We start from the raw sequence: 15,589 nt of genomic DNA, 5'->3' as shown, positions 1-15,589 counted from the left end.
TTCTTCGTCTGATGCAGCTGTTCTTAATAGAGCCACAAATGGCTCCTGGCAGTGTGGATGAATGTTGTACTTTAGACCCGACGTAGAATAGGTGACCAACAGATTGAGGATGCTCATTAGGATGCTCAACCCATTCACACACACACACATATACCCACCTCCACACAGTCCTTGTCGCAGTAGCTGTTCTGAAGCATACTGACACATGGCCTATCAAGTAATATGTGCGAGTGTCCACTTATTTGTTCACTAATTATGAGGTTATCTGAACCATTAACAAGTCTTACTAGGCAGCCAACACCTGTCAACACATCAACCACAATGTATGCATTATTCTTGCAAATTACAAACTTGCATACCAGCGAAGTCCAGAATTTTCAGAAACGTTTATGAATGTGGGCTCAAGTTTTACAAAAGACGAGTTCAGTTCACTAAACATTTAGCTAATCAGTCTATGAACCTTCCGTTACAAGTCTTCTCATGGTGAAAGTGTGCCAAATCGGTATTTGCTTCGAGCTAGATTGTACAGACAATTTTCTGAAGCAGGTGAAACTGGCAACAGCAAGGTTGCCGCAGAAGCCACTGTATTCTTAAAACAGTGCATTGCTTGGCAGTGATTTGTGTTCAAAGTTTGTTGCTCCTTGTATGCTATGTCTAAGGGTAAAACATTGTTATTAATGTGCCCAAGTTTCCCACAAAATGCCTGTGCTAAGGGTAAAGCAATACGAGTGCCAAGCCCCCTCCCCCAACCTATGTTGCATGCACGGAACCTCACAAATTCTTAAGTTCCAAGACTGGCAGATGCGACCTTATTACAATGCCCATGTTCAGGATGCTGAAGGATGTTGACACAATGAACTCTCCTCTGTCAACGTGCGCCCAGATTTAAAGCAGGAGGGGGCTCGACCAAAAATGGAGCCCACAAGCCACATATTGCTCTTCCCAGTCCACCTGCAGTTCACAAGCTGCTACTGTTGGGCAGTCACTGTCTACTGTAGTGCACGTGTTATATTGTGCAGACTTTCACCAAACTAGGCAATTTTTGGTAACTGATGCATTTGCTGTTGCTGTAAAGCGAATCTAATTCTAAGCAAGGAGGAAAAGCAGTTAAAAGGTAGCTAATGATGTAAAGGTCTGAAACTTGTGTTTTGTAGCTGTTCTTTGATTGTGGTGCTCTTTCATGGCTCTGAATTTATAAGTTGAGCCACCACTAGTACGCAGGGTCTTCTTGTAAGGTGTTTATTACTTGACACTAGTGCATACCTTCAGCAGAGGCAGTACTGTAGAATTTACACAAGAAACGAAAGATGTAGGCGAAACAGGTACACATTTGAGCCCCAGCGCAAGCCTCGTTCATACTCGCTTACCTACGCAACAAAATACTTTGTTTGCCAGTGTCATTTCGTGCCGTAATTTGACTCGCAGACCTTTCACACATAATGAACAAACAAGAGTAAGCATCTCAAGAGGAGGACATTTGTTTCAGGGTGTCTTTTATTTAAGTATCTACATTCCTAAAAAATAAAAATAACATATAAAAAAACAACCTATAACAGCTATACTTCAGGGCACAACCAAGAAACGTATGCTGCAGAAACAATACAAGAGTGGCGATTAAAAACAATGCAGGGATCGCGCGGAGATATATAAATACAGCAGCCACACAGCTCTACAGTATTTTTTGTATTGTATTTTTTTCTCTTTCTGTACACGACACGTAAAGGTTGGTTCGTCTTCCTAGCTTGCCTAAAAACTGTCTCCAAAAGGTCTACAAAAAGAGAGGCCAGACTAGATTTTGTGGATGGGTGCGCTACGTCCACAATTGAGAAGACGAGGATGGACAAACGAAGCAATTTGTCACCACCCGGCCTTTTTGTTGTCCTCTCTGCACACATACGCACCACGTGTGTACAAAAAAGAAGAGGCGGTAGACAAAAAGACAGTGCTCCCCCCACTGCAAGTAAAGAGAAAAAGAAACAAATGTCAAAGCAAGCGGAACGCTAACCAACCCTGCCGATCACACATCTGGGGAAATGTCTACAAGATCCCGAGAAGCCGACATCCCACTGCAGATCTTGCGACGTCTTTACGACCTCATTTCAGGAAGTTCTATTGCAGCGAGACACTTTGAACATGGATCAGAGCGCTTCCGCACTATTAACTTGGGCGTACATATCGCACACGTGTTCGCCCCGGCAGCTGCGAAAGAAGTGTGCGCACGCAAGCTCGACGGCATGTGGAGCCTAATAGGACAGCTTGGGGGGGGGGGGGTTCGTCAGTGTACCTTACAGAGAAGCAAGGGCACACAGATGGGAGAAGCAGCCTACAGCAGCGGCCAATGCATTTTGCCCTCTATGATGATAGCAGCCGCATGTAGAAAAACAAGGCTACAAGGTTATGTGCGCCAGCCACATTTTAATTGACGTTGGCTATGGGGTTCAGTACGCCGGACAAAAATCCTTTTGCAACTGAGAAATGTTGAGATTAGCTCTCAATAACGAATGTAGAAAAGACCCAGCGTCCACTTTCTACTGCACATCCCTGAAAGATGTGCAAGCACACTCGGCACGAAGCAATTGCTAAATCACCCTCCTTTCCACATAGCCCAAGATAATGCATCATTACGAGTTGGCCACCAGCGTGTGGACCTTCAACACTTCTAAAGAGCTGGACTCTGTGCAAGGATTATTCATTAAAGACTGTCGATTACTTGGTGGCATGCAGAAGCGCATTTCCAGTCACATGCCTCCACGATAGAATCAATGGTGTAATCAACAGCAGCAGAAGCAACATATGCACCTTTAATAACAGTATTATATCTTCATGACTTTGCACCATATAACTTATGCTCATAACGATTCTCTTCTGTTGACGTTAAACTAAATAAGCACTGAAAGTACAACACCTACTCAAAATGGCAGCAGTACAAGCCAAAAGTACCAGTGCACTCTTGTGAACCTACAATTTGCAGGCAATGAACTGGGCTTTACTGGCATTCTAAGCAACTAATTCTTCATTCTTTGAACTGAAGCAAGCAATTTTTCCCTATCCTTGATGCTCTCTCATAGTTGCGTTGGCATAGTTTTGACTGCAAAAGCCGTGTATATGGCTTGCCAAATTGTGGTGAACTGCACCAAGTGCACTATCTATACTGTGGCAACTACAACTGGTGCTGTGGCATGGTGTCGGTACGCTTGACTATGAAATAGGGCTAGCCATACCATGCTCTTGCTTCTTGTGGGTGCTCAGATAAGCGTGCGTCATTAAGTCAACAAGACAAAAACATAAATAAAAATGGAACGAGCAAAATGACATGATGGTGTCAAACTTGCTCAATGCAGAATGGAAGAAGGAAGAGCAGCCCAGCAACAAGGCCCATTAACACGTGTGAACAGTTCAAGTGGCACTGAAGGTTCAACTAGATCGTCCAGGTATGAGTGCCCAGCAGTGGCTGCACAATGCAGAGTCGTCTGAATATACGCCAAGTTGCAAATCCCATGGAGGCGGCCATGCCAACAGGAGCACTTGCAAGGCATGATGCACTGCTGAAACACTGTGCATCATCGGAATTTAAAAGGAATTAATGAAAGTTTAAGCTTGCCATTCGCTCAATCGTTTTGCTGCTAAGTTCACTTTGAATGACTGACTTTCATTGACGCAAGTCACGAATCAGAAATAGACGAGCGTTGCAGCGACATCTGACCCAAAGCCAATTTCTCCCACAACATGGGAGACGATCTACGCAAGCGTATGTACAAGACATAGGCCAATTTTGAAATATAATACAGTCGAACCCGGATAAATCGAAATTGGAATAAAATCATGAAATAGTTCGATATATCGATAATTATAAATATAAGATATGCTTATTTGAAAACTCTGCACGTCTCAGACGGTCTCCAGAGAATGTGAAAAATGATAATTTACCGATCCCATGCTCGGAGCCACTCAGTGAAAAGATTGAGTGCCATGCATTTATCCATTCCTTGTGGATTGCGTGTATCGGACCAAGTGGCCTTTTGCAATTCTTGAAACAGCGCGGTGATACTCTTTCCAATAATGAACAGCCGCAGGTAGTATGCTTCACTGCACAGTGGTTAACTCTTTTCACTATTAGCATGCTAAAGCTTACTAAGCAAGTGTGGCACTATGGAGCGCAAATAAGACCCTTGCTGTGCCCAAGCCCATCACATTTTGAGACACGCAATTTACTCATTTTTCCTCCACGGTATGTACTACCCTTCATATCCAATGCCATGACAGCACCTGCCAGAACAGTGCCCTTTCGTCAACAAGAACAATTTCGATCCACATGAGAAGTGATCGCAGCCTCATTAGGAGAAGTGCACTTGCAGGGGCACAGAGCAGCGTCTCATACATTGAATGTGGTGGTGAATGGAGGTTCGATATACGCATAGAACAGTGCTATGCTTTTGCATGGAATTTCCAAGGGGGATGTTACAACTGTTCGATATTGGCAATAATTCGATACACCCAGGTTTGATATATCCGGTTTCGACTGCAATGCATAACCTTTATTAAAGCAAACAACTGTACAAAAGCAACTCCCTAGCGATAAAGCTGAATCATCATGCCTGCATGACCGTCTTCGTGCACACCAAATCAAAACATAGCTGTAAGCATGTTTCACGGCAAAGCTATTAAGGGGACTTCCATGAATGTTTTCATGCTACGGCGGTGAAGGCCAACGGCGTGCAGCAGCATGCTGGGTATCAAATGTAAATCAAAGGAGAGACAGCAACGTAGCCTGCAGCAGAGCCTCACATTTGCTTTGAAACATACTTATTAAGAGCTACAGAAGTTACCTTGCGTATACATCATTTGAATATACAACAGCTTCTATGTGCGTTTATCTTAGCCATTAATTCATAAATTTTGTTCCTCACGTCGCAATTACCCAGCTCTACTCTGGAGGTCCACTGGGAGGGGTCCAAATCGACAAACATCTTGCAAGTGTTGCACCTGGGCCTTCTGTCTAAGATCAATTTTAGTTTGGGCAGTACATCAAGCGCCTCATTGTTTGTGTTCCTGCATGACCAGTGTCTCATCGGTATTGGCTTCGGCATCCACAAGCCTGCTCCTAACCTAGGGGGCCGCAGCTCCTAATCATCAGCCTTGCCAGGGGACCTGTAAGGGTGACGTCGAGACCTCTGCCCCCCGATGCCCCCTTTTTACACTACAAGAGTGCGAGCGAGAGCTCCATTATACAGCTTCGTAGTCCTTGACGTACGAGCTGCTCGAATTGGCATACATCTGCAAAGTGGGTTTAGCTATAGCTTTTCCGGTAGCAGCATAAATGCCCTAGAGGCCAATTAGCAACCCTTCCTTTCCTTGGAATCCTTGGAGGACACCTTTAATTCAGAGGCTTTCTAGGCAAAGTTAAATTCGGACCATGTTGAATTCAGGCCAGTCTCGGGAGGCATGCGAGCATTCACCACTGCTAGACCAGCAGAAGAGCTCCCTCCCACACTGCCTGGCCTCAAAATGCTGCATCAGACCAGGCAGTACGAGAAATGCTGGGAAACGTATAGCAGTACTGAGGTTACACAAACCACACCAGCAAGGGATACATCCAGTATGCCTAGCCGCTGCATACCGCAATCTCAGGTGCGAAACACACTGATTCACCAAAAAGCCCCAGTGACGATGACCCCATCTTCACAAGAAGACATGTTCTACTCGTGCAACAGCTTTTCTTTTAAAGTGTCACATGGTGTTCCCAAAGATAACATGACTGCCAAAGAAAAAAGAGCTACCTCCATGTCATTGCAGTGCACAGATAACACATAAGCCAGCAGAATCCTCGTCAAATCAGTCTTAAAAATTAAAGGAGAACATTCATGGAACCACATACGGGAGTGAGTTAATGGGTAGGAAATGGCAAAATATGACGGGTTGATTCCCACCCAGATGTGCTTATGTACATGACTGTCACAGTGACACACCGCTATGTACACACCCACGCACACATGCCTGCACGTGTTTAGGTTCAGGTACAACAAAACGACCTAACCAACATCCAGCGAGTCAAGCAAACAACACAACAGGCTCGATTAATCTCTCGCGTGTGGCAGACGATGGGCAACACACTGCAATGAAGTGTGGCTGCAGAGTAAAACAGTGAGATTGCATAAATGAGTACTGCCGCAAAATGTCACGTCACCGGGAATTCGAGCCAGTTCATGACTGATTTGGACAAGGGCAAAAACTGAGCCACTCGCACCCCCCTCCCTCCCCCCCGGCCCTTTCCCCATCTCGACAGATGGCACAAACAACACGAGGGAACACAAAAAACGACTTCACCAGCTACGAAGGAAACAAGCAGTGTTACGCAACTCTAGAAATGGCATGTTTTTGCACAGACAATCCCCGCCCATGGACTGACTTGGGTGCCGCAATTTTTCCGGCACAGTCAGAACAGAAGGCGATAAGTGGAAGCTCAATTTCTTTCTGTTTTTCATCTTCCCTAGCATGACAATTTTCTCACTTCCATTTGATGTTCTGCAGAGTGCAAGCGGCAGAAGTGTCTGGCGGCAAGGGAAGGGAGGAACCACGGTACACAACTTGCAAAGTCAAGCTCTCGGAAACATTTGGAAAAGCACTTGGCAGACTTGCTCCAAAACAAAAGTGTCATACATTTGTACGCACATGATGAAGAAAGGCAAAACCTTTGCACACATTTCCTGCCTTCCACATCTGTTACCCGAGGCTTTCTTGCGAGAGCCTTCAGACATGACATGGCAATACATGCACCACAGCTTACGCCTCATTATGTTCAAAAGTACCAGCCACGATTGGTATCACGTATACAATGTATGAAATAGTATCTCTCGTCAGACTGTGCTCCACAGCAGTGCCATGGAGCACTTTGCTCGGTTCCTGCTCGTTTTCATGTTTTTTAACCAAGTTGCACGGATTCAATTTCCCCAGAAACTTTGCTTACACAACTGCACCCGTAATGGAAATAAAATGCACAGCACGGCCCAAACGCTACTATTTATATAGGAAGAAGCTTTACACGAAATAGAACACATTAAATGCAAAGGTGACTTTTGCAGCCAGAACCAATAAACTTCAATAAATGTTTCCTCCTACAGTGTGTCTTTCCTGATCTAGCATTCGAGAATGTTTTGGAGCATATTCATTTACAATGTTGCATGGGTGAAGAAATGCCCAAGTGCGTCACTGCACCATTCTATGCTAAGACAGCAAGTGGCATCCAGAATCTTTTGTTAACTTAACTGGTGCCTCCTAATCATATAACCATGATATGCTTACAGAAGATTGGATCATGTGGCTGAAATGTCCTTCCAGCCAACTTGCTTTCACAACACTCGAAAGATCAAGTGCCTACTCTGTGCGGTACGTGGGGCCCGTTTCCTAGCTGCTTCACGATTTGAACGCACCCGCATGTCTCCGCTGAAGCACGTTGCTCCCACTCGTTTTCATACATTCCACGACAATACATAATGCATGATCCTATGCATCAAGGAACAAGTCTAACCAACAGCTGCATTCGCTAACAATGTGAAGTCCTTTGCCTGCTCGAGCATGCGACTGAGACAGAGACTGCGTGTCGGGACAAGACAGTCCCTTCCTCACCCAGCTTTTTCTAAAGAGCCCCCCCGCCACCCCCCCTCCCAATTAACAGGGTCTGCCAGTTCGCCACACAATGCCTAGTTAACTAAACAGTTAACATGCCAGAGGACAGGGTGCAGTCTAGCAGATGAACTGAGAGTTAGGCGGGACGCAGGTTGAATTAACTGTGGGCAGAGCTAACAACATCACTTGCCTTTCAAGTCACTATTCTGTGGCAAAGAAAAATCTGTCGCTGGACACTCCGTTTAGTTCGCGCAACCTTAAAGCTAAGAAATGTAGCTGCACTTTGTGCTTACCACATCGTGTTTGCCACTTGATTTGTAGGCCAGCACTAGAGTGGTTACAAGCCCTAAGCTTAAGAGTGCAATAAAGCAGCAACAATGCTGACTCGACATGAACGGTGACAACTTTAGCGTGGCTAAGGAGAGTGCTTAAGCATCCCCTACGTGACAGAGCCAGATTGGCAAAAATGCTCTATAGTTTTGTGAGTGCCTTCTTTGAGTTGAGATAATGGTGTGCTGCAAATGAAGCATGCAACCTATCATCCTCACTTGCTATTTGTGGCTATGTTGTGCTCCTAGATGAAAAAGGAATTCAAGGACGCTAGAAAACCACAGCTAGTGTAACCTCTATGGCCTTGAATGCATTGGTGCAGTTATGAAAGAAGCCGAGATTATTCAAGTCACAGTGGCTTAGGATGCTTGCTAATACTGTGCACAAGATCACTCCAGACAAGGCAGCATGTATAAGCAAGTGAAAGCTTCCAGTTTTTAAAATGTTACCTGCTAGAAAACAAGGAAGTACACAAGACAGAAGAATTTTATTGAAGGATCTAGGCTGGGCTGCAAGTGTTCAAGATACACTCAAGATACTCGTCTGGCACATCCTCAGTTACAAATCAGAAAACCGTTCAAATGAGTTGCTGTAGGGGACTTCTCCTGACAGGCGGGCAGGAGAAGTGCCCTACAGGAGTTTTGCGCTGCCTGATCATGCAACGCAAAAAGAACTTTTTCTAATTCCAAGGAAAAACGAACACATGAAAGAGTTGGCCAGGAGCAGGGCAAAGCTTTGGCATGACTGGAGTGGGCTGTGTCACGTTTTGCAGCAGATCGAAAAGCTTCGGGCAGACGTAGCTATTAGACGGGGGTCTTCGGGGACCAGTCCCACATTCTAGGGAGTCGTGGCAGCAGCAGCACAACGCACACAAATTGGACTGCTAAGTGTTGCTATCACAGTTAACATTTCATTGCCAAAAGGAAGCAGACCGAGGATGCACAGTCCGTGGCAAGACAGTGCAAGACAGTGGCAGAAGGCAACTGCCCGCTTCTGTCTTTCTGCCGCATCACCCTCAGTTCCTCCCTTCGAGACCGTTGGAAAGAATAGATAGAGGCTGTGGTGTATACTTTGCTGTGTGCATACTGGCTCCTAAAGCAGCTGCAGTGAAAAATGTGCACCGACCCTCTGCACTTCCCAGTGGCCCTACAAAAGAAGGCATGCTCCACACATGCTGGAAAAACCCGACTGTTGTTGCCTGCCCCACCAGGTGCCCACCTTCCCTCTCGCATACCTGCCCAAACGAGAAGGTATGCTAGGAAAAGAAAGAAGACCACAGAAGCACACAACTCTTAAAACATTTTCATCACAAACATTGTGAGCAGGCGCAGATGCAACTAACCCCAACCTGTGCCTTACAAGTGTAGAGCTGACAGCTGACAACGTATCCTCCTAGGCGCCGAGTGCTTAATACACTAAGTGTCAGGCAATTGACAGTGGGAAAAAAGGACAGTGTGCGAATGGGGAAACACCGCGTGGCCGCCAGCAATGGGAGAGTTCCACAAACAACCTTGTTGGACCACACCACCACACTCGCACAAATGGTAAGGAGAGGGAGACGCACACTGAAATGGACACCAAGAAGGCCTGTCACACACCCTATGTACAACATTCAATCTGCGGCGTTTCGGTCCCCCACGCTTTTCGGCATCGCCAGCGGGACATGAACGCAGCTAACCCGAGTGTACACGCTCACCCTATGTACAGTCAGTATATTTACACGCAAGCGTGTGGACACCACCGATGCTTCTTTCACTACAGCACAAGGAAATTAGGAAAACATGAGGAGCAGAGAGAAGAATGACAGAAAATGAAAACTGGGAAGGAAACATGGTGGGGAACTAACACAAATGTTGTGTGGCTGCCATGAAAAGTGCACGTCGCACATCGCATCACACACACACAAAGCCTTCTTTTGCGAAACCCAGCGACCCAAGAGTGTTGTCAACAGCTCTGCCTTCGCACTACATCTGGTTAGAGTAGCAAGCAGTTCTCGTTGGACAACCGTGACAGCTGCTGGGGCAGCGTGCCACCTGTTCACCTGCACGGAGGCAGCACCGCTGCCGCCTCTCGCCAGAATCGACTTGCATCTGCCGTTGCTGCGAGTAGCACACTCTCCGCTCAAGCACAACTCGAGGCCCCGGTTTCTGTGACCTTCTCTTGCCACCCGTGTTTGCCACATTAATAAGTTAAAAAAAGGACATGTTACAACAACAGTCTCTTATTTCACCCCAGCCCTTGACCCCCCATTGGTCCTTAAAATGCAGTCACAGCCTCCCTGCAGTGGATGGCAGGGGAGGAAAATGACGTATTCCCCTTAACACAACTGTCAGGCGGTGGCCTCGTGCCTGTCTGCAAGCACAGCGCAACCGTGCTGGCAGCCCGTAAAAACGCAGGGGCTTCTTGCCAACACCGGCGTTTCTTCGCACACAGGCTGCCGGTTGGTGTCGCCAGTGGCAGGCGGCACCGGTGCGCATGCCAGCCACGAGCAGCGCTGCCTTGCGGGAGCACGACGACGCACCGCTCGCTGCACACGAGCAGCAGACAAAGTGGAGCACCATCCAGCAACTGCGACGTCCTGCCGTACCCGTGCCCGTGCAAGTACCGCCAACCGAACCTCGCCTGGCGTGACGGAGCCGCGCCACTCGTGCCCGCATCGAGAGACACGAGGGAGAGAAGACGGGGAATGCCGAGCGATCCGACGCTTCTCAGTTGCCGTTGCGCGCAGGCGGGGTTGCTGTGCCGCCCGGGGTGGAGCCCAGCAGGTTGTTGCGGTTGTCGGTGGTGCCGTAGATCTTGCCGGCCTTTTTGGCCATGGAAGCGAGCAGTTCTTGGGAGTCCTTGAGGGTGGACCGGAGCGACAGGAGCCATTCCTTGAGGCCGATCTCGTCGGGGTTGGTCAGCACCACCTTGGTGTCGCCTTTCATCTTGAGCACAATGCACTGCTCCCCTTTCACTTGGACGTAGTCCGAGCACACGTCTTCCAGCTGGTCCATGAAGATCAGCTGCAACGGCCGAGAATACAACGCCGTGTTACACTAAGCTGCAGGACGGTGTAGCCTTCGATGTGAGTACAGAATTATGCAGCACATCTGCTTGGCACTGTTGGTGACAAGCAGACACCCCCCCCATAATATAACTATAACAAACAGAAGAAACTCGAACTGAAAATAGCATAAATCCTAGGAAACAGGATTTAGCATTTCCAAGGTCTGAAGTCAACAATGTTAGACTGCCTGTTCAAGTAGTGTGTGACACCTAAGGTCTTGCTCTCTGCTGGCTAGCTGCATAAAGTGCTTTACAATCACTACCGTTATAAAGGTTGCCAATGTATGCAACATAATGGTCAAACATGTGCACTCCTGTGTTTTTTTACCTCTGGCTTGGCACTGCTGGATTCCATGTGAAGTTCCAAGCGATTTGGATACAGCTTCCCATAACGAGTCTGGAAGGCAGATGCGAAGGGCCCGCCCAGCTTCTTGATGTAGCCGTGGATGATGCAGTCGGACTCTGTAACGGTCATAGTAACACATACTCTTCACTTATGGTGAACTCCACCGGTCAGCTTAAAGCTGATTTTTCCCTCTGGTCATTCTCACTTTGCCTTGCTTCCACAATTGTTTAATAAAAAACAGACTACTGTTTGGAAATGTCAAGAGTGTGGCATACAGAACCACTGGTTTGCGTTAACTATTGCACCAAATTGTTGATGTAATTTCCTGCCTACAAAACGAGCAACATAGAACCAAAGCTGCAGGAACAGAAGTCTCAGTCCAAATGAACCATGTTGTGGCTATTATTATTATTATTATTATACATGCAAAAATAAACACCACACATACAAAGAAAGGGAAGCAGGCTAGCAATTGTCCCTTGAAAGGGACACCATGCCCACCTGCTAGAAAATTGTGCGGTTTAGCATCTTGAAACTGCACAATGGGTTATGAAGGCCACCATAGTGGGGGGCGTCGGGTTAATTTTGACCACGTGGAGGTTCTTCAAGGTGCACCCAAAGCATGGAACACGTGTGTTCTCGAATTTTGCCCCCACTGAAATGTGGCTGCCACAACAGGGAATCGAACCCATGGCATCAGGCTCAGCGACACAACGCCCCAGCTGCTAAGCCACTGTGGCAGAGTAGAATAGAACAACACAATAACTCAGAGAGAGAATGTTATAGAATGATGTCACTGCATGAGATGACATCAGACAAGCCAATAAAGAATAAGACTGAAGCACGCTGGAGCAAACGCGCAACCTACTAGATGCCAAAAGGAACAGACAAAAGGGAGTTCAGTCACCTTTTTCGTCTTGGAACTTCATCTTCATTTTGGTCTTCTTTTTCTGTTCCAGCTTGTCTGCCTCCTGATTGACCGTATCAAAGACTGTCTCGGCAATCTCCTGCTGCCATCGCTCGGAGATCACCACAGGAAAGTTCTTGTACAGCTCCTGGTCTGCTTCCGTGAGCTGCGACAAGAACGTAGAAATGTTATGTACCTCTGGAATGCTCATACACGCATGCGGTGGCACGTCAGCGTTAGATAGGCTGCATTCAATGAAAATTACCCGAACGTGTAAAACATTTTGCTGGTCCTATACCCCCCCCTTTCACACATAGCAGGCAACACTGTGAAGGCTAGAGGGACTGCTCTCTCTGCTCGCATTCATGACCAAAAATATTACTTCACAAATATAAGAAAAACATTCGGTACACATCATGTAATGTAATTATGCAGCATGAAGTCTCATACATGCTACGTCACAAAATATGACAGTGTTATTACATAAGAGGCATTGCAGATCTGAACGTATTTATTACCAAATGAGCAGAGAGACATATTCTGCAATCAGCGGCCCCAGCAAACTGCTTCCACTAGCAACCAAAACGTGGTAGGTCAGATACCGAAGCACGAAAAGTGTACAAATGATATAAAAATTTGATGCAACTTTAGTCAAGAAGTTGTAGCTGTAATACACGAAGTAGATATTCCGTAGAAAGCGTCACAGATCAAAAACAACTGCACTGCTAAATGCATGGAATGAGGATGCTATGACCATACTACTTCGAGCATTGACTGTTAAGTATAAAACCCAGCATTTAAAAAAAAAAAAATCTTGGCTGGTATAAATGTAGCACTTTCTTCCATTCAGTTCTATGACTTTCCTATCATACACTGCTCAAGGAGGAGGCGCGCAGAGCACAGCTCAGACCACTGACAAAGTGTAAAGAGGAAAGGATTAGAATAAAACGGCTCTGTTATCCCAGCCCTTTTATTTTTCGTCAATTTCGAACGGTGTATTGCACATTCATGTCTCTGCTGAGCTTCACGCAAGTCACCCAAAATCCACCAGCTAGACACACAATCACGACAAAGAAGCTCATTTCGTAAACACATCTCAAATTGAAGAAGCCATTTTTTAGCAGCTACCAGGGTTGGCTGCATAAGCATGCTCCAGGCACGACAAGATGCTGGCTTTAATCGTGAGAAGGAATGGTAGCTTTGACACGCACAACAAAGTCAGCTCAGTGTGTTTCCAAGCAGGACCAAGCAGAATGCCCCCACCATGCTTTTTAATGCGATCTGCATTCTCTGGGAACTGTACCCACTTTGCGGTATGTTTGCATTTAACCTCTTTCCCACCCCAACTTGGGTCATTGGGTATGCACCCCAGAATATGTGCAATCAGGTATGTGCCACTGAGATTATGCTCATTCCTGGCCAATCCCTCAGAATTGGTGCGTGCCACATTAAAAAAAAAAAAAAAGAAGTCTTTAAAATTTCTGCCATGCTGGGTGGAATAGAACTCGCTTCACGCGGGTTCATCAAACACAGCAGCCCAACACGCTCTGGCACGCTGTACCACGAATGCGCGTGGGCCGCGAGGTAACAATTATCAGTGTTCACGTGCACCAGTGGACCACGCATCTCAGAGGTCACATGCAAACTTTGTAGCAGTGCCACCAGATGGCACAGTGTGTCCAGAACGAGAGAGGAGCCTGGCTGCAGCACACGCCTCATACATGACACGTTTGGTACCACTACACTGCTTCAATGCTTACTGCATTAACATCTACATTCATCGTGAAATGAATGCTGCCAGAATTTTTTTCATCCAGAGATATATCCCATCACATGCAGAACGACAGCTGGAAAATGATAACAGACTTTATTTCTGCGGGATTTTCTTCCCTTTCTTTTCTTTGCCACAGCACAAAAACTCAGTTCAAAACAAATCCCGAGAGATACCCCACCTCCAAAAGGTAACCCACCCTTGACTAAGCTCCCGGCTTAAAAAAAGTGAAAGTTACCCACCTGAAAGTTACCCACCGCAGTGAAACTTAGCCCACCTCATATTTTCACTTCATTCTGTCTCGATTTTGGGTGGGCTATCTCTCGGGATTTTATGGTAGGCAAAAACAAGCGGGCGAGACAGGTGCCCCACGGAAATATTAACAAGGCCCACTTTAGCAGTGTCATTGTAGCATGCACGAGTCTTGAACTGTGCAGCTGAGCTAGGATACATTAAAAAAAAAAAAAAAAAAATCAGAATCATAAAGGCTGTGGGAATGCTTCAAATTTTGGACACTTCTGCATCTAATCAAAGTAGTATTAAATTTCCTCAAACACTTCAACATGGTCAAACATACAAGGTCTGTTTGATTCACCTGCACCAGCTGAACCAGTTCACGAGGTGCTGCACCCTGCCATGTGTTTCAGTGGTGCACCAATCGCGCTATCCAAACCACGCTGTTCATTTCAAGAGGTGCAGTGCTGGTTCAGGATTTTTCTGCACCCTCCCTACTGTCGGTGCCCCTGTGGTGCAGACTGGCAGATGTAAAGCAGCAGCAGCACAGCAGCTGACGCAGTACACGGGCACAAGAGCTGTTGAAAGCACCGCTTACGCACGCGTCTGCTGTGTCTACACAATGTCGGGTGTACTTACGCCTCAAAAACAGATCATACCTGCTGTTCGGGACCTCTCAAGCTTACTTGACGGCGCACATTAGGAGGGCAAAAGATTACACCTGTACTGCTTCTGCACCCCTACATTCGTTGTGAGTGTCGCATTGTGCCTGCCCCGTTGAAATCGAGCCGAACAATTTTCTTCGCTTCTCGTGCCTCGCAGTGAACTGGTTCCCGGCGTTGCAGGTGAATCAAATGGACCTACAGTACTGTCAAAATTATTGGAGCCTGCCTGCCAGGAAAAAGGGCCCAAGCAGATAGTCCATCGGCCACTTCGGACGCTTGTTGTGATTGTATTTTGAGCCGCACATAGTAATGGCCAATCTGTAGGTAGTAAAGGCTGATGTGCTCGGTGTAGTGCAACCACATTAGCCTGATGACAGAGCAAACGTCCCTGTCGGGAGTGCAACAGCTGTGCCCCCACCTTGATGCCCTTGGTGTCCTCCTCATCGAAGGAGCCAATGTCGAAGGCATCGGCTGCATTGACCTCCCCGCGCGGAGGTATGAGAGGAGGCGGGTACCTCTGGAGGTACACTAGCTGCCAGTCCATGCCGCTGAAGAAATTGTGGCTCTTCACCTCTTCAGCTCTGAAAGTGCACAGGAAAAGGGCACGTTGGCCACACGAACAACACTTGTAACAGGCTAAGCTGTCTGCACAAATACACTAAGAA

General features: G+C 46.8%; 1 protein-coding gene across 2 annotated transcripts in view; it reads right to left on the bottom strand.

Annotated features, from left to right (window-relative positions):
• Nucleotides 1–1,476: 1,476 nt before the first annotated feature.
• The window catches only part of Gprk1 (G protein-coupled receptor kinase 1), a 130,298-nt gene continuing 116,185 nt past the window's right edge, over nucleotides 1,477–15,589 (bottom strand). For both annotated transcript variants that reach the window (XM_050185563.3, XM_055074629.2), the window contains 4 exons: nucleotides 15,343–15,505; nucleotides 12,255–12,420; nucleotides 11,330–11,463; nucleotides 1,477–10,958 (listed from right to left, as the gene is read on the bottom strand). In XM_050185563.3, the coding sequence (XP_050041520.1) occupies nucleotides 10,662–10,958; nucleotides 11,330–11,463; nucleotides 12,255–12,420; nucleotides 15,343–15,505 (760 nt within the window). In that variant the 3' untranslated portion in view covers nucleotides 1,477–10,661. The remainder of the gene's footprint in view (nucleotides 10,959–11,329; nucleotides 11,464–12,254; nucleotides 12,421–15,342; nucleotides 15,506–15,589) is intronic.

This window comes from Dermacentor andersoni, chromosome 3, assembly GCF_023375885.2.
Source record: "Dermacentor andersoni chromosome 3, qqDerAnde1_hic_scaffold, whole genome shotgun sequence".
Classification (NCBI taxonomy): Eukaryota; Metazoa; Arthropoda; class Arachnida; order Ixodida; family Ixodidae; genus Dermacentor; species Dermacentor andersoni.
Note: the sequence above shows the minus strand (reverse complement) of the source record. Positions and strands in the feature narration are given on the sequence as shown.